The 18,360-nt window shown below is 39.9% G+C and overlaps 1 protein-coding gene across 1 annotated transcript; it reads left to right on the plus strand.

The window, feature by feature from the left end:
- Positions 1–550: 550 nt before the first annotated feature.
- Positions 551–15,295, plus strand: c1ql3a (complement component 1, q subcomponent-like 3a). The gene is made up of 2 exons (XM_017414075.3): positions 551–1,540; positions 13,170–15,295. Exons 1-2 carry the CDS (start codon positions 950–952, stop codon positions 13,347–13,349), a joined length of 771 nt encoding a protein of 256 aa, XP_017269564.1. The 5' UTR covers positions 551–949; the 3' UTR covers positions 13,350–15,295.
- The last annotated feature ends 3,065 nt before the right edge of the window (positions 15,296–18,360 follow it).

An 18,360-nucleotide genomic window follows, 5' to 3' on the forward strand; every position in this document is an offset into this window, starting at 1 on the left:
TTGGAGGACTCCTGGCGACTTAAAAAGACCAGGTCAGTTTGATTTCAGTAGTTTTAACATTTCAGACATCACCCGACCTCCTGTGAGCCTTTTGGAATGGATTTAGGAACTGACATGTCATAGTCAATATAGTGATGAATTTATTAAGATAAATAAACTGTTTATAAAAATAATAAAAACAGTATAAATTCTCTGTAATGTCCTGCAAGAAAACAATAAAGTGTCCATCATCATCATCATCAACAACAACAATAATAATAATTGTTATTATTATTGGGGTTGATAAGTTTTTTTTTTTTTTCTTGTATGAGCTGCCCTGTTATTGGATGACTTGTCCCAGCTTGATTCTCTTTTTCTGTCCTGTCTGTCTCTGTCCTCTCTCTCTGTCTCTGTCTCTCTCTCTCTTTTTGTCCTCTCTCCTCTCTCTCTCTTTCTGTCCTCTCTCCTCTCTGTCTCTCTCTCTCTCTCTTTCTGTCCTCTCTCCTCTCTGTCTCTCTCTCTCTCTTTCTGTCCTCTCTCTCTCTGTCCTGTCTCTCTGATGACTGCTCTGTTCACGCGCCTCTAACTGTGCGCGCCTCCCCGGGAGGACTCTGCTGGCTCTGATCCATCTTTACAGAACAGCAGCCGAACTCTGTGAGGACGGTGTCAGACTTTCCTCCTGGATCTGAGACCCTGAAGTCCGCGTTTGTGGTCTGACTGAGCTGCAGTCTGAAAAGGATTAGGATCAGGACCAGGACGCCAGAGGAGGAGAGGGGGCCTCTCTCTTTAAATAAGTTAATCACCCGGAGTCCAAAGTGCAGCTCGAACCCTGTTTTTTTTTTTTTCTTTCTTGGAAGCTGATCCTCCAACCATCAAGATTTCCCCTAAAAGCAGGCAGCAGGACCGTCCTGCGCTCCCGCGGCTGGTCGGCAGGAAGCGGCTGGTGGCGGCGGGGGTCCTGGGGGTCGTTATGGTTCTGCTTCTGGTCGTTCTCATCCCAGTTCTGGTCAGCTCTGGGGGGTCAGCCGCGCACTACGAGATGCTCGGAACTTGTAGGATGATGTGCGACCCGTACGGCACCAGGTCTCCGAGCAGCACCGCCACTGCGGACCCGGTCCCAGACGGCACCCTCGCGCAGTCTTTGCCCACTTTTATTCAAGGACCGAAAGGAGAAACGGGTCGGCCGGGAAAGATGGGTCCGAGAGGGGCTCCAGGTGAGCCGGGACCGCCCGGTCCAACTGGCCCACCTGGGGAGAAAGGTGAACCGGGTAGACCCGGTTTACCCGGACCTCCAGGACCCAGCGCGGCCGCGGGCGCCATCAGCGCCGCCACTTACAGCACCGTGCCCAAGATCGCCTTTTACGCGGGGCTGAAGAAGCAGCACGAGGGCTACGAAGTGCTGAAGTTCGATGACGTGGTGACCAACCTGGGGAACCACTATGACCCCACCACCGGGAAGTTCACGTGCTCCATCCCTGGGATTTATTTCTTCACCTACCACGTTCTGATGCGCGGAGGAGACGGAACCAGCATGTGGGCCGACCTGTGCAAGAACAACCAGGTATCACAAGCACAAGCTTAAACGAGCACGTTCTCCATGTTTGTTTATTTATTTGTTAATTATTATTATTTCAATTACCTTCTGTTTGATAAGTCTGGTCTGGGGACCAGCAGGGCAGGTTTGGGTTCAGTTCTGGTTCTGTGATAAGGACACAAGTGGGCTGAATGTGTTTAACAATCTGTGATGCGGTGAAAGTTGTTCCACTGAAAGGACAGGGGGCAGGATTCAGGTTTTTACTTGAGTCATAGACAATTAATGATTTGTGTGCCCGGAATACTCAAACTTTAATTTAGTAAACATAAAACAAGGAAACTATATTTAAATAATACAATAAAATCAGAAGCTCCACAGCACATATATGTGTAAATTGAAATATGAAGACTTTACATTGATTTGCTTGTGAAATATACATCTGATTTATTTGGGTTTGATTTATTTGAGAGTTTGCTGTTTAACAAACATCTTAGTTAGCTGTTGTTAACGAACAGTTTTCATTTGCACAAACAGCTACATCCAACTGTCATTTAAAACTAAAGACTTTGTTAATTTAATGTAACCATACCACAGAAGAAGTTATTACATCACATGGTTTTAACACTATTAGTGAAATGTGATTAAACACAACACACCTGGTGGATTTCTGGAATAAAAAGTCAAAACTGATGTGAATAGATAGATAGATAGATAGATAGATAGATAGATAGATAGATAGATAGATAGATAGATAGATAGATAGATAGATAGATTGATTGATTCGCTGTACAGTTAAAACAAATATAACGTGGGTGGTATGTTGAATTCTGAAAGTATCACTTTGTTCCACATAAGATGTTTTAAATCACGATATTTGGACCATCAAGTGTACATTTTTATTGTCCAGAATTCCCTTTAGTTTTTCCTTCCACTCTCCAAATCTCCTGTCAGAGCAGACAGCACACCCCCGGCTCATTAAGCAAACTCTTCAGCATGCATCGTGTTTATGGTTCCAAAAGTGCTCATCCCCCTTGGTTGTAAGTCTTGTTTTATTGCCTTACGACTTCAAACTTAATAAGATTTTTTTTATTTTATTTAAATAATAACTCTTCAAAAACACTCACTATTATTGAAAGTAAATGGGAGAAAATAATTTGTGATGCATGCACAAGTAATCTCCGGTGTCTGTTTCATGGCCACTGTTCCATGAAGACCTGCTCTGTGCAGCCCATACTGAATTTTTTTTTCTCAAGTTTTTTTTTTTTACATTTTTATTTATATATTTTTTTAATTTCATGTTTTATGATGCAACCATTTTTTTCACAGCTATATTATAGTTTTGTCATTTCAACAATTACAGAAACACATGGTTTGCCATGTGATTTTGGTACATTTCAACATTTGAAAAATGGTAAAATCATGTAGTAAGAAAATGCCAATAATTTCATTATTTGTAGCAGAGCGCTCGCACATGAACTGGATAACACTGGTTGAAGTGGAGATTCTGGTCAGAGAATCGGAGACAGGAGGTCTTCTGAAGGCCAACATTTATTTCTTTCAGTTCCAGCAACCTATTATCCATCCATTACAGTGAGAGTTGCACATGTTTATAAGTGAGTGCATGTATGTGTGTTAAAATATGTGTGTGGAGATATATAACAGCCTTCACTTAACAAATTACCTAATAAACAACAGAGAAATTCACATAAATCGCTAATGTTAAAGTAACATACACTGCATTTAAAATTATGATGCATATTCTGCTTTCGCTCTTTTTTTCCCTAAATAGCCAATATTCTTCTCTCCGCATGTTTCTCCAAATGAAACAAAGAACTGGCTGATCACTTGGCAGTAGGCCCACTTGGTGAAACATGCTTTGAATGTCACCACTAACTTCAGTGGTGTTTTGACAAAATCTCAGACTAACACTTATCAAAGATGGGCCAAGTGTTGGGTCTGACATCAGCTGTGATTAAGGGACTGGCCTTGATAGTGGAAGGAGCAATTAAAGACAATCCTGTCCTTTCCATTGTGGTGCACCATGTGCTGTGGGACATACCAAACCTTTGCAATTTTGTGGGCTTCTTCAGGTGAGATATTGGCCACATACCCTTCTATGTCTAGGTTGCAGATTTCAGAGCAACGGGTCTCAGGCTTGGTGGAATTACAATCCAACCTGCGCTCTGTGCTGGAAAGGCTGGGCTACACAGCTTCCTTTGGTGCTTGAAGGGTTATAGTTAAAGAACGCCAGAGGAGTGGAGATGCATAACTTTGAACACCATCTGTGTCAACTCTCCACATACCTGTTTGCAGTAATGTGATAGCCTGCTGGTCTAGTTTTGATCTTGTTGCTGCCTTTCCACAGTATGGCAAGGTATCGATCTGCAATAGATGCTGCACATTTTGAAGGAGCTCCGCATCAGATGAAGCTGTGGTGATGTGCAGGCACTGCTGTTACCTCCATGCAATCTGCATAAGAGTCATTACACCTTGAAGAGACCAGCCAATTCTGGTGCACACTGGTCCTCCAGCAGGTTATTGATAAATGGGCTGATGTGGCATAATTAGGTGGGACATGTCAGATCCAATGAGGAGTAGCAGTTACACTCATTCAGCTGGCTGAAGTGGTAGACCTCTCAGGTGCTTTGTAAGTCTTCTACATGGAACCTACAGTATAGTTATGCTTTGCTAGGTGTAGTTGGCTGAGAAATCATTGGAAATCTGATATCTCTCAGCAGGTTTGAGGGATGACACCTCAAAGGAGATGCAGGAGATGCAGCAGGAGAGTCTCATGCATCCCTGAAGTCTTGAGGTGTTGTATGATGGGTGATAGAACGAATGGTTGCTCTGATCCATCATCTAGGGTTGAATGAGCCTCCATTGATGGCTCTCCATTGTGGATGAAAAGCTTCACTACCTTCTGCATAACGTACTGGGAGCGATTTGAGCAGTCAAGATAAACCTTTGTGGGGGAGGAGTTTATCATCAGAACTGTACTGGAGGTGTTATTACTGCATCATGGAGAACAGTGACGTTCAGGTCTGTATAGATTTTGCATAGACGTTAATGGTTACAGTTCTGTTGTGTGATTGTGACCACATCTCAGGCATTGGTTTCCCTCCATCAATCATCTGACAATCTGATAGTTGTTCTTGAAGTTGTCACAGGGGTTCAGAAAATGTTCTCTATTGTCTGAATGGGGTAAATATGGCTTTGCCTTGGGGGTGCGCTTAGTGTGCGCTGGCTCAGCTTGTGCAGTTTCATTTACTACAGTGAGAAAAACTGGCACTGGCCATTTTTAAAATTAAAAAGGTCCTCTATCCTTCTTAGTTAGCTTTTGTGATTCAGTTTGGAACAGGGCAGCAGCGTGCAGCTGGAAATGCGTTTTGCCTGTGACTTGACTTGTAGCTAGTTAGCTAAATAGTCAGTACTCTACAAAGCTGTCTCGTAAGGGGCTGGTGTTTAGCTGAGCAGCCGATCAGTATGAGTCAAAGGCATGATTCAAAGGCATGATTCATACCTGTTTTCAGTGGCACTGTATTGAGAATTGCACCTAGCTCTGACTGGACAAGCTGTCTGGCTTGGCCATATTTCTTGTAATGCCTGCAGTGCAGTGATGTATGAATGTTGGTGAAGCATGCAAGCCTTTGCTAGTTGGAGGGCACTGGGAAATCTCAGTTGGCTAAGCAGAACTTGAATTTTCTATTGCTTACCCAGATGGGTGTGGTAATTCAGCAAATTGTCTAATGCCATTTTTGTTGGGGCAAAATCACTCTCATGACCAGTATCAAACACTGCCAATGTGCACAGGCTTTCCCTGAATGAGCGGTTGTGTAGCAGAGGTGATGTATTCAGCCAATGAGGATACTGGCAATTGATCTGATGGCTAAAGGACACTCACTAGTAATGATAGAGGTTCGGGAGAAACTGCATTTGTGTCAGTTGTAAGCATGGATGTAATCAATCTAGTCAGCTTTAGGTCAGACTCTGCTTCCTTCAGGTGTCAGCTCCTGTCCAGACACTTAGTTAAAGCCTCCTTTGTTTGGATTATCTCCTCTTAAACTTGCTGTGCTGCTCTCTCACCTTATCCTACAGCTACTAATCTTCTAAATCAACCTGTAAATCCTCTTCAAATTGTTGACAAAGACAGTTAAGTTGGTGCTGATTAATGTTTTCCTTCAATATTGCAGTATGGACAAAAGGAGAGGGCTTGTGAAGGACAGAACTCAGTGGAGAAGATAGTGTCTTCCAGCTTATGAGCCAGAGCTGATACAGCACTGAAGATGCCTCTGTGCTTGTTCTCTGCATTGGAAGAAAATGTTGCAGAATGAGTCCTGGGAATATGGTGACCAACTACATTGTCCTCTTGGTGAGAAGGACGACTCATTTGGCGATGGCTGTCCTTGTGCCTTCTTGGATCTGTCACAGCCACACCCATGTTGTTCTGATGTTGCTTCAAGCTAGCTCGAAGGACCAAAATTAAGTGCAGCAGAGCACTCCTATATTAATCGAATAACCCTGGTTGAAGTGGCCAACCTGACTGTAGACTTTTAAGCCCAAAAAGAACCTCCTCTCTGGTGATGGGAGCATCCAACTCACATTTTTGAGCATCAGAAATAGTAGGAAGAGGTATATTCCTCAGAAAGGATAACATATTCTCCGACACTTTTCATGACAGATCTTCTTCATAGAATTGCATACAGAACTGCCTAAATCTGTTATTGATACTTTTACTATCAAAGTGATGGGTACCGTTATCCAGATTTGAAGGGATCATTTAAAGATGCATCTTAACTTTAGTCAGGTGAACTAAGAACTTACTGGCTTATTACTGTGTTCATACAGCTTCTGCTTGGCAAAAGAGATACCATTCTTAGCTTGATGAGTTAACAGGGCATCTAAGGAGCTTTTATGGCATACTTTCTTTGTAGTAATAAGGGGTCTAGCAATAAAAATTGCTGTTGGCAGGTCAGAGCCGTACAAGAATTGGAAACTGGTATTGGCTCACAAAACCAGAATCGATGCATCTATACAAAAATCATACACATATGGTAAACGTAAGATTGGAAAGCTCTGTTCAGTAATAATATATGTAACCTCTTTTTTAAGTGTTTTGCTTGAGCTGCAAACCAAATAGCAATGTTTTTTTAAATATGATCAGCTAAACTTATTTTAATGTCGTATGTTTGCTGCTTGAATTAATAATTATCATGTGTTTAAGAAATAAATGCAGAAATTTACAACAGCATTTCAAACAAGTTCCAGTCCAGCTGCCCTGCTGCAAAGAGTTGTCTAACTGAAGGAAAACAGAACAGGGGCATAGAGAATCTGTTTGATTTATTGTGTTTCCTCTATGACAATGGCCTTTCCTCTGTGTGTCTTTGTGCTGATCAGGTTTTCAACATCACATCTAATCTGTGAGGCAAAGCAGTGCTGCAGCTCTGCTCCACCAAGCACATCCTCTCTTGTCTGTCAGCTGGTAACTGTACCATTGCTGCAAACATCCCTGAGATTACACCAGCAGAGAGGCACACTACTGAAGATCACATCCTCATGCTTTTAAGCATCTTCAGTTGGAAAAACAAAATAAGTTTGTTTAAATGAAATATTGTATGCTCAGCCCACTTATTGTTTTTTAAGCACTTTGGATTGCTTTGTTGCTGAACAGTGCTATATAAAGAAATTTCACTTCACTTCACTTCACTTTAGGGCTGGTGCAAATGGTTGTCATAATCGATATATTGTCCATGATAATTTGTTGATAACAGAACTTGTAGCTAACGATTTCTATGATTTTTCTTTTTTGAATGTTTCAACTGAAATTGCAACTACTTCCCTCCACACCACTACTGTGTGCTGCAGCGATGTGTGCAATGTTGCCAACTTAGCAACTTTACTTTATATTTAGCAAGTATTCAGATCACTCTGATTTAAAAAAAGCCAGTAGCAAACAAACCAAACCATAGCATAGTAAACATCAAATATTTAAACTAAAACTAAAATTTCTCAAAAGACTCCTAAACTAACAAAGATGGTGACAAATAACATGAAATTTACTGATAGTGCCACTGAAACCGCTTAAGATCGTCTGGTTGGTGTTTACACTGCCTTGCCACTGCTAAAACATGGGCACCTTCTGTTTTATGTTCTCCTATGAAACAAAAAGGTACAATTATCAAGAAAATTGCATTGCCAAAATCAACCACTAGATGGCACTAAAACATACCTAAAACTGATATTGTTCCAAAACACTCTCTGCTTTTTCATTGATCAATAAGCCACATAATTATTAGCTTGTCTCTCCTAATGACAGGAGTAACCTCAAAATTAGGTGTGGCAAAGGGTCTTTAACATGTTGTTGTGCATCACCTTGATTAACTTTTTGCACAACACTGCTTGGAAGCGTCTTCACAATGACTCCCATTGGCCACTCATTTCTTTTTGTTTGATTTTCCTCCATGAGAACAACATCTCCCTCTCTGAGATTTGATGTCTTGTGTCTTCCATTTGTGGTGACTTTGGAGGGTGCTGAGATATTCCCTGTGCCAATGAGTCCAGTAACAGGTGCTAATCTGAATGGTGTGTCGGGGTCAGAAAGAATGTGTACTAAGGGTCTCAAGTTAGCAAAGGCAGAAAACTCAACCAGTAGATTGATTAAGATTTCATTGGTCAAGTAAACAATTTTTGTACATAAACACTGAGTCAAGAACGCATCCCCATGTGAGACAAATTTGGTGAGTTAAATACCTAGGAGCATCTCTATCTGAATAGATAATTTTCCATGCTTGCTTCTTTCGCAATCATTGTTTTTTGGCTGCTTTATTAAAGCTGGTTCTGCAGTCTGATCCTAATTGCTTAGCAGGGCTCCTAATAGCAAAAAAGTAGTGTGGGGCATTGCTTAAACTTCAGGAACTCACAGTCTCAATGACATCTATGTGTACAGCCCTGGTGGACATACAGGTGAAAAAGGCTGCCCGTCTCTTGCCCTTAGTCTGAACACCTTTGGTTCAATGTGCCATGACCTCCCAAGGACTAAAAACATCTGTCCGACATGGAAGAAATTTGGATCTGTTTAGATACATTCGACAGGCAAGTTTGTTATTTGTTACTGCTCCAGTTTTTGTTGCAGTATTTTAGATTTGACAAATTTGTGGAAGATGCTGCTTGTACAACTCTTACTTTCCACTATCTATAAGCCTCTTATTTGGATAGCACCTTCTGTTAAGCATCTTCCTTGTTGCTCGACTCCCTTGTGGTGATGACAAACCAGCAAGACTGCAAACTGATGAAGATCATCCTCTCATCATTTCTGGAAAACATCATATTTGCTGATTTCCTTGAGTAAGGTGTCCCTTTACTAGTAGTAAACTGCTTTTGTCAATGAACAGTTTCACTTTAGAGAGTGGACTGTTGGGAGACAATTTCTTTTATTTTGAATGCACTAAATCTCTTTAAAGTACACCTCCTGTTGCGCTCTACTGTTTACAACTATGGCCTTGTAATATCGTCTTTGCTCAGGCCTTTTTTGTGGATATGCCAGTCAATACAAATAGCGTCCCTTTAAAACTTATCAAACCTCTGTACAATATGAAGAAGCTATGCTATTGCTTTGGAAAGACAGCTCTATCGAGAGAAACGCTCAAATTATGTTGATCTCAGTTGTTTCTGTGTCACCAAGGTGGTAAGTGGTACCACAGTAGGACAAATCTCTTGCTTAGCTGGGCCTAACAATCATGTTGTGCTTTAAAGCGACTTGCTGGAACAAATTGAGAGCCATGGTCGGCAGGATTGTGTTCTGTCTGACTATACTTCCATTGTTCCGGTTGTGTAGACTGGCCAATTCTCTAAATGCAATTGTTTACATTCACGTAATATCTTTGATTTTGATTGCATTTGGATCCCAGCACAACCTTGCTGTTGGAATACAATTTGATCAAACCTCAGATCCAACTCTTTCACTATAAGGTGTGAAAGCTCTACAGCTAGGATGGTGACAAAGAGCTCAAGCCTTGGTAGTTCAATCTCTGGCACAGGGGCCACCTTGGCTGTACCTAGAACAAAGCCTACTGTCACCTGGTTTTCTTTGTCTGTTACTTTCAGATAAGCAACTTGATATGGTTTTCACTGAGGCATCTGAAAAAAAATACACAATTCAATGGTTTTGCCTTGTGAGACACAGGACCTATAGGTGCAAGGATTATGTAGAGAAAGGATTTCTTGCAGTGAGTCTTCCCATCTTCTCCAGTCCTCATACATGTTTTCATGAAGAGGAACATTGCCTTTTGGTTCCTGTATGAAAAGTTTGTTAAGATGTTTTTTCCATATGTAGTTACTGAAGATATGAAGCTCAAAAGATCAAACAATCTGTTAAGGGTTGATAATGCACCATAACATGTGAAAAATATTTTCTTTTGTGGAATATGAAAAGGAAAGGTGTCTGACGAAAGGTTCCAACATAGTCCAAGGCTTTGCTAAACAGGAAGCTCATCCACAGATAGGCTCGCAGAACTTTAAATTTGAAAGTATATTGTTGTGTTTGTAATGTAGTTTTCATGGTGTTGTGTGGTTGATGAAGTGGAATAAAGAAACTCGACAGTATGTAGCATGGATTTTTTTGTGACCAGTGCAGTTATAACTTCCATCTTGTTAGAGTCAATCTTGTGCTAGGGGATTTCAGTGTTCATGTAGATGATTGAAAATGATAGCTTAAACATATCCCTTAATAATATTGTAAAGTCATTTGGTTTTACCCAAAATGTCGACAAACCTACACATTCTTTTCATCATACTCTTTATCTGGTTCTGACAAATGCATATAAAGTAAGCACCTAATGATATATATCTGTGCAATCCTGTTCTGTCTGACTATTTTTTAATAACCTTTGAATTTACATTGACTGACTACACAGCCACTGACAATAAATTTCATTAGCAGATGTTTTTAAGAGAACGCTGTAATCAAATGAAAAGCTCTTCCGTAACTTAGATTAGCAACTTAGATTATCTTGTTGATATAATTACAACTTTGATTTAAACATCTCTTGATAAAACTGCTTCTCTGAAAAAGAAAGTGATCAGTCAGAGAAAGCTGGCTCCTTGGCTTAATTCAGAGTTGTGTACTTTCAAACAGACAACTAGAATGTTGGAAAGAAAATGACGCTCCACAAATGTGGAGGAAATTTTATTTATCCTGGAGAGGTAATCTGCAATATACAAGAAAGTCCTTCATAAAACTAGATCTGTATATTATACATCTTTAATAGAGGAGAACAATAACAAATCTAGATTTCTTTTTAGAACTGTAGCTAGACTAATAAGTCCTATCTCTGTTGAGCAATGTATGCTGATAAATTTAAGTAGTGATGACTTCATGAGATTCTTTATGAGTAAAATTATTTCAGTTAGAGAGAAAATTCCCATCGTCTCTAATTCCTTACCAAATGAAATGGCTACACCCTAATTTGTGTTTAAACTGTTTTTGTCCTGTTGAGCTCTCTGAATTGTCAAAAATATTAGCTTCATCCAAACTATCAACATGTCTGCTAGATCCCGTCCCAGTCTGACTGTTCAAAGAGATGTTTTCCTTAATATCCTTATTTTGATTTTGGTTAATCTGTCTTTAATGAGTGGTTATTGTGCCACAGAGCTTTAAATTTGCTGTAATTAAACCTTTACTTAAGAAACCTGAACTTGATTCAGGAGCTCTGTCCAATTGTAGACCTATATACAAACAAAAAAGAAGAAGAAAAAAAATGCACCTGCCATGCAAGGTCTTAGAAGATTAAAAAGGATTTTGGTAGAATGTAGTTTTTTAAAAACAGAGTCAATTAAAAGTATGGGATATTTGTTTTTAACTGTGATCTGATTGAGGCCTTAGTAGTTGATGCAGGACCAGAGAGTTTTAAACTTGTTTTCAACAAAGAAAAACCTTGCACCAACAAGAGAGGTGGAAGGACGAATGATACCTGCTGCAAGTGAATCCCTAATGTACCACTTCACAGTTTCTTTTTCAGAACTGGACAGGTTATACAGGCAACTGGAAGGCAGGGGGCTCTGGGGAGTTTGCACAGCCATAAAACTGACAGGAGATTATGGTATACAGTATGTACGTTAGTAGTGTCAGGGATTTCACAGGAGGATGTGATGGAGGTGAGGTGGTGATAGCATAATGTAAACAATTGGCCAAACAGAATGAACTCCAATTGTCTACTCTCCTCTTGGTCCATTTAATGGTGGAGTTGTGATAAAAAAATTCACCCTTGTCTCTGTGGTTACTGGAGATGACCAAGTGAAACAGTCTGGTCTAATGGGTGATGATGGTTTGTATTTGTCCATTCAGAGCAGACAGGTCAAAGCTAAGAAAGTGGCACAGAGGGAATCTGCAGTTGTTTTAGTTCAGTTAATCCAGGGACTGAAGCAGTTTTGATTCTGACTTTTTTTGAGGGCGTATGTCTGTCTAAGACAGAAATATGACCTAGCAACCTGAACAGTAGGGATGAGATTGACCAAGTTTGTGTGTTTTTTGTTATTTTTTTTGTTCCAAATTTTCTTTCATTGGAAACATGTTTCCAATGAGAACATCATTCTCATACTCCCGGAGCACCCCCCCCACTGGATACCTCGGGGAACATGGTTGAATGCCTTCTCCAATGCTTCAAAACACATCCAGACTCTCTGGACAAACCTCCGGATCCCCTCAAGAAGTCTTCTGTTTACCACCTAGTGAGTTGGATCAGACTGTGGGGAAAGATGCCAGACAGACCCAGTAGACCTAAACATCTAGTGAGGGTTTGCTGGGAATGCCTGAAATCTTCAACTCCCACCTCTGACAGAGCTTCAACCACATCCCAATGGAGGCAGGAAAACTTGAATTTGAGTTAGCCATGTTACATGTTTTCATTGTCGAACTGGCTGCCCTGAGCTATGGCCACAAGGTTGTTGGTGCCTCTTGCGGTAGACATCCTCGAACCCAGTGGTGGACACCCCAGGTGAGGGAGGCTGTCAAGCTGACGGAGTCCTATCAAGCCTTGTTAGCTGGCAGGACCCCAGAGGCAGCTGAGAGGTATCAGCTGGCCATGCAAGTTGCAGCCCTAGCTGTTCCTGAAGCAAAGGCTTGGGTGGGGGAGGACTTTGGTGAGGCCTTGGATAAATAGTCTCGATCAGCTTCAAGAATATTCTGGCAAACCATCAGGTGGCTGAGGTGAGAAAGAAAGAAAGATCCACTGATTGTCAAACACCCATCCCCTGAGGGAGCAGAGCTGTGCTCAGGAATCATTTGGTGATCTAACCCCCCAATTCCAACCCTTAATGCTGAGTTAAATGGGTCCCATTTTTACAGTCTTTGGTATGACCCAGGATTGAACCCACAATCTCCCAGTTTCCCAGTTTCTGGGCAGACACTCTACCACTAGGCCACTGATCTGGAGCAGTGACATTGTCTGGTGTTGGAAGGAATACTCCAAGGAGTATCAGCATGTCTTCCATGGTGGAAGCTGAGTCTGGGGGCTGCTCCTCTCTGTGTTTTTCTTTCTACACAGGCTGCAAGTCTCTAAAATATTTTGGTTGCTCTGGTTATATTTAAGTTAAGTTTTGAAGGAAACGGAATGTGATGATGCAAACACAGACTGTGTGTCATTTTGTTTCCATATTCCTGCAGGTGCGTGCCAGTGCCATCGCCCAGGATGCAGATCAGAACTATGACTATGCCAGCAACAGCGCTGTGCTGCATCTAGAGCCAGGAGACGAGGTCTACATTAAATTAGACGGAGGCAAAGCTCATGGAGGCAACAACAACAAGTACAGCACCTTCTCTGGTTTCATCATCTATGCTGATTAGATACCGTCTGCGACTACTACACTGACTGTCCTGCTATTTCAGGCCTTATGTTCCAGTAGAAATCTACAATTTTAAACCTGTGTGAAGTATCTAATATAAACCTGTGTAATAGTTTATTTTCTACAGATTTCTGGGGACATTATTGTCAGTAAAATTGTTTAACATTTAAATGAAAAAAGAAATGAAGAAAATCCAGAGCAGCTGGTGATGTAAGTGCAATGACCCATGTAGGTCAATCTGTATTAAAAATATTTTTACATTGTTTTAGATTTTATTACCTTAAACTTGTTTACACAATGTTTGTTCCATCTTGTGCACAAAATCACAGCACAACAGCATTTTAATGTGGTTTAAGCTTCTCATGGGAGAGTAAGTTTGGAAAAAGGAAAAAAAAAGTAACAAATAATTTTAAAGGACACAGTCCTGCTGAGATTGTTCTGATGTTTGTTGGCATGAAGGAAATTCTGATGTCCCATGATAGAAAAAACACATTGACTCATGGTATTTTACCCAACTTGGTGTGCACATTTGAAGTGATATCCAATGCTCTACTATTTTGTACCAGTCCTACATCCTACTTTCCAGCCACAGTCAGAACATGAACAGGTTAAAGCTCATATATTGGATTCAGTATAAATGTTGTTTTGATTATTCACTGGTGAGACCACCTGTTAGTGACAGAAGTGTCAAATGACCTCAGTAAATAAGCACCTGATCTGATAGCTCCAGAACCAACCGCAGTTCAACACCTCTAAGTAATAAGGTCTGGTTTAAGAAAATATCCTAGAACCCTGAAGCTGCACAAAGCTGGGCTTCATGGAAGAGCAGCAGGAAAAGAACAATGATAAAAAAAACACTGACAATTTGGAATTTTCTTTTTCCCCAAAACCTGTGGAAGAAGCTGCTGTGGTCAGATGAGACCAAACACCAATTACACCATGTCTGAGGCAGATCTACCACCTCTCATCATGCTGAGAACACCATCCCTACAGTGAAGCATGGTGGTGGCAGCATCATGGTGTGAGAATGTTTTTCATCAGCAGGGACTGGAAACTGGTTGAAAAGACCTTGTTGGAGTCTTTCAGAGATTTGAGACTGGGACGGAGGTCCACCTTCTAGCAGGACACTGACCCTAAACCCTCTGCTGCAGAAACACTCCTCTCGTTTAAGGAGAATCAGTTAAAGGTCCTGGAATGGCCCAGTCAAAGCCAGAGGTGGAAAGTAGTGAATAACATTTACTTATGTTACTGTAATTAAGTATGTCAGTAATCTATACTTTCACTTTTACTTGAGTATGTTTTATTTCAAGTATTGTACTAGGATACATTTGAAATCCCATCCATTATTGAGTAAAAAAAGAACATAAACATGTGAGTTGAAATCAGAAGGAGAAAAAAACCCCTGCAATGACTGGGTCTGCTCCTTACCAGTCAGTCCCTGTTAAATAAAGCCATAGAGATTGTGTACAAACGCCGCCCATTATATGGTCGGCTTCGTCAACCATCCTGGAGTGAAACTCACCAGATGTGCACCTGTCTGCACGTCACCTGTTAACTTGTCGGCAGATAAACTTCCACCAAGACTTTTGTTCAAGACAAACTAAAGATAATGATATAAATAAACTCCTGGAACTCCTGGCCATGTTCAGGAGTGAAAGAAGCGAAGCTGCTTCATTCTGTTGTTAGCTATGTTAGCTCAGAGAGACTCAGACCTGCAGCCTGTGGAGGCGAGTTTAAAACCGATTTGTTTGTTTTGTAAGTTAAAACAGGTTTTTCATAGTTTAATAGGAGGCTTTGTGTAAATTTGTCAAACATCAGTGCCTGACACTGCTAATGTTAATCTGTAGTAGCTGTTAGGCTAACCAGTTAATAATTATGCTAACTCTGTAACATGACATGATCAAAAACAGAGAGCTTTATGAACTCCCAAGCTTACATCTGAAAACAAGTCAGGGAATTAAAAAGTAGACCTGGTCTAATTAAAACAACAGTCTGATGAAAAATAATACAAAATTTATTGAGAATAAAAAAAAAAATCTGATAACTATAATTACAGTTTGACTATCTCAGTAGACCAGCAATCTTCAATCCATGGCAGGGGTTTAATGTTGTTGTTGCTTTTGTTTTGTTTTTTTGTTTGTTTGTTTTTGTAAATTATGTTGGAAAACAATATCTCTGGAACATTTTCATTACCAGTCACATCAAATCAGCAGCTGTCTGAATGGTAAAGTGTTAGTTCAGTCATTTTGAGGAGGCAGTTTGATCAGTTTTAATTGTGGCTCTGATAATAATATTTTGTACAATGTACACATTTATTTTTGCTGAAGTTTAACTGCAACTTCTTGAGGTGCAAAGTGTGAGTGGATTCAAGTTTTCAAGCACATTTCTCATGTTTGCTGAAAGTTATGTGAGTTGATTTAAAAAAACTTGATCTGGTCAGGTGGAATAATTGTACCACAAATTAGAATCCATAAATTACAATTTACAGATTAAATGATAGAATGAAAACATAAATATTGTGTTGTGGCTACATTTGAAATCTAAAACAACATTTTATCAGCCTCTAAATGGAGAGCACTGACTGACTTTTAAAATGATTGGAAAGTTTTTGTTATTTCTGTTTAAAATCGTACAGCACCTGGTATAACTATAGTGATATATAAATGTTGTGCCATTCTCATTGAGTCTCACAGTGATTGAACAGAGCTTTTTACTGATCATTTAGGCTAAAACTAAACTCATCACCTGCTCTGGTGATGAGTTCATTCTCTGTTGTCATGGTGATCTAACTAGGCTCACATAAATCCTCCTCTGTGATTCTGAAAACTCAGACTTTAGCTCATAATAGCAGCTAAACTGTTAACCTCACTTTGTAATGAAGCTCTCTGATAATCCACTGACCAGCATCAGAACCTCACAACACCAGGACTACTTCTTTAATAGAAGTCTAACATATATTCATCTCTTCCACTGTTTTAAAGGTCATGTTTATGCCATCTCATGTCTCTATGAACAAGAACTGCCTCTCTATAGATACAAGAATGAACTGAAATCAAAATCCAGAGCAGAGCAGGTCATTGAAGAGTTTTTTTCTACCAGTTGCTTTGTGGTTTGTTCAACATGTTTTGTTGTTGAGCACCGAGGGATGGTCTGAACTCAAATAACAATTCAAGTGTGTTAAACATCATGTGTGGACATGTTTTATTTTGTTATTACGTATTAAATTAAGAGACTTATTTAATTTAAGAATTTGTCCTTTGTTCACACCCTCCTGCTCGAAAAAGTAACTAATTAACTTTTATTCAAAGTACGCTTTTTTTATGATTTACTTTTTAATTTTACTTGAGTCCATTTTTAAACAAAAATCTTTGTAGGTACTTGAGTAAAATTTTAACAGAGTAACTGTACTTTTACTTGAGAATTTTATTTTCCTTCTTTCCACCTCTGGTCAAAGTCCAGACCTCAGTCCATCTGAGAATCTCTGCTTTGATTCTGCTGCTTGTTGGACACAAGCAGCAGCCATCCAACCTGAAGGAGCTGCAGCAGTTTGGTGCTGAAGAATGGACAAAACGTCCAGGTTAGATGGACCAAGACCATGGAGACAGACCTGAAGACTTGAGGTTGCAGAAGGTGATGACACAAAGAATTGAGTTTTGGGGCTTGAATACATATGCACTCACTACTTTTCAGTTTTATTATTTAAAAAAAATAAATAAATGAAAACATTTTTCCCCATTTCATTTTAATAAACTGAAGAATTTATGTAAAATTATTATTTATAATCAACTGCTATCAATCTATATAAATTTCTTGCTGTAAGATGCAGGCGACTATAATATATAATTTGCCTGCACTCTACAAATGCACTTTCTGTACAGTGCATATGGGATATTTTATATTTTCCAAATTTTCTCATTTTTAAATATGGGCAGCACAGTGGTGCAGTGGTTAGTGCTGTCGCCTCACAGTAGGAAGGTCACAGGTTCTCCTCCTGCCTGAAGTCTTTCTGTGTGGAGTTTACATGTTCTACCCACACGCACATGGGTTTTATCCTCCCACAGACCAAAAACATGCATGTTAGGTTCATTGGTAACTCTAAATTGTCTCTAAGTGTGAGTGAGTCTATGAATGATTGTCTGTCTTATTCATCTCTATGTAACCTGTCCATTTGCACAATGACTGCTGGAGTTAGGCACCAGACCCTGCATGAAAAATTCAGGTAAAGAAAATTAATATATGGATTTGGAAATGAAGTACTTTTTAAAGCCTGCATACGGGGTCACATTGGGACTGGAATCCTGCTGGTTGAGTGGGCAGTCAAAAAATAAACATTATGTCCTGGTGTGGAATTAACTTAAAGCAACAAAAGGAAAATTGGTCATCAACATGTTAAACCTCATAAAACTTAGAGGACTTTGAGCTGGAAACCCTATATTGTGTACATTTAAAAGATTCTTATATGTGACATATTTTACACTGGCAATATTCTCCCAGCACTTGTCCGTGTCTTAGGATGAAATGGTGAAACATGTCCATGTTTCACCATTAAAGTACATCCAATGTACAAGTGATAATTGACTGGAGGCTGTGCACCATTAGTGCAACACTGGCTTTGTACATTTTAGTAATAAAAAAAAAGTAGTGCCAAAGACATAAAAAAATCAGGAGGCAAACTGAGATGGTAGAATAATTCACAGTAACATTGCTCCAACTCCAAAGAGTTTATGAAACTTAAAGTTTTTTCTTTCTTTATGACATAAACTAGCTATTTTCATGTCTTCATTTTGAGCATTTGTTTGCTCTGCTGGCTAAGTAGCCCTAACTCCATTGTTTAGCTCTAGTTAACCATTACCTGTTACCTACACCAACTTTTTCCTGAAGTATATCACAGAACCTAACTTAAAACAATTATAAGTATCCCTCAGTGGAGGACAACACACAACCAGTGGAACCATTGTTTGAATGGTCAGAACGAATGGCTTTGAGCAGTAATTGTCAGAATTACCATGGCA

Source organism: Kryptolebias marmoratus, linkage group LG21, assembly GCF_001649575.2.
Source record: "Kryptolebias marmoratus isolate JLee-2015 linkage group LG21, ASM164957v2, whole genome shotgun sequence".
NCBI lineage: Eukaryota > Metazoa > Chordata > Actinopteri > Cyprinodontiformes > Rivulidae > Kryptolebias > Kryptolebias marmoratus.

Coding starts and splice junctions, on each gene's coding strand:
- c1ql3a (XM_017414075.3), top strand. CDS start 950: ATGGTTCTGCTTCTGGTCGTTCTCATCCCAGTTCTGGTCAGCTCTGGG. Junction 1,541..13,169: donor ACCTGTGCAAGAACAACCAG/GTATCACAAGCA, acceptor ATATTCCTGCAG/GTGCGTGCCAGTGCCATCGC.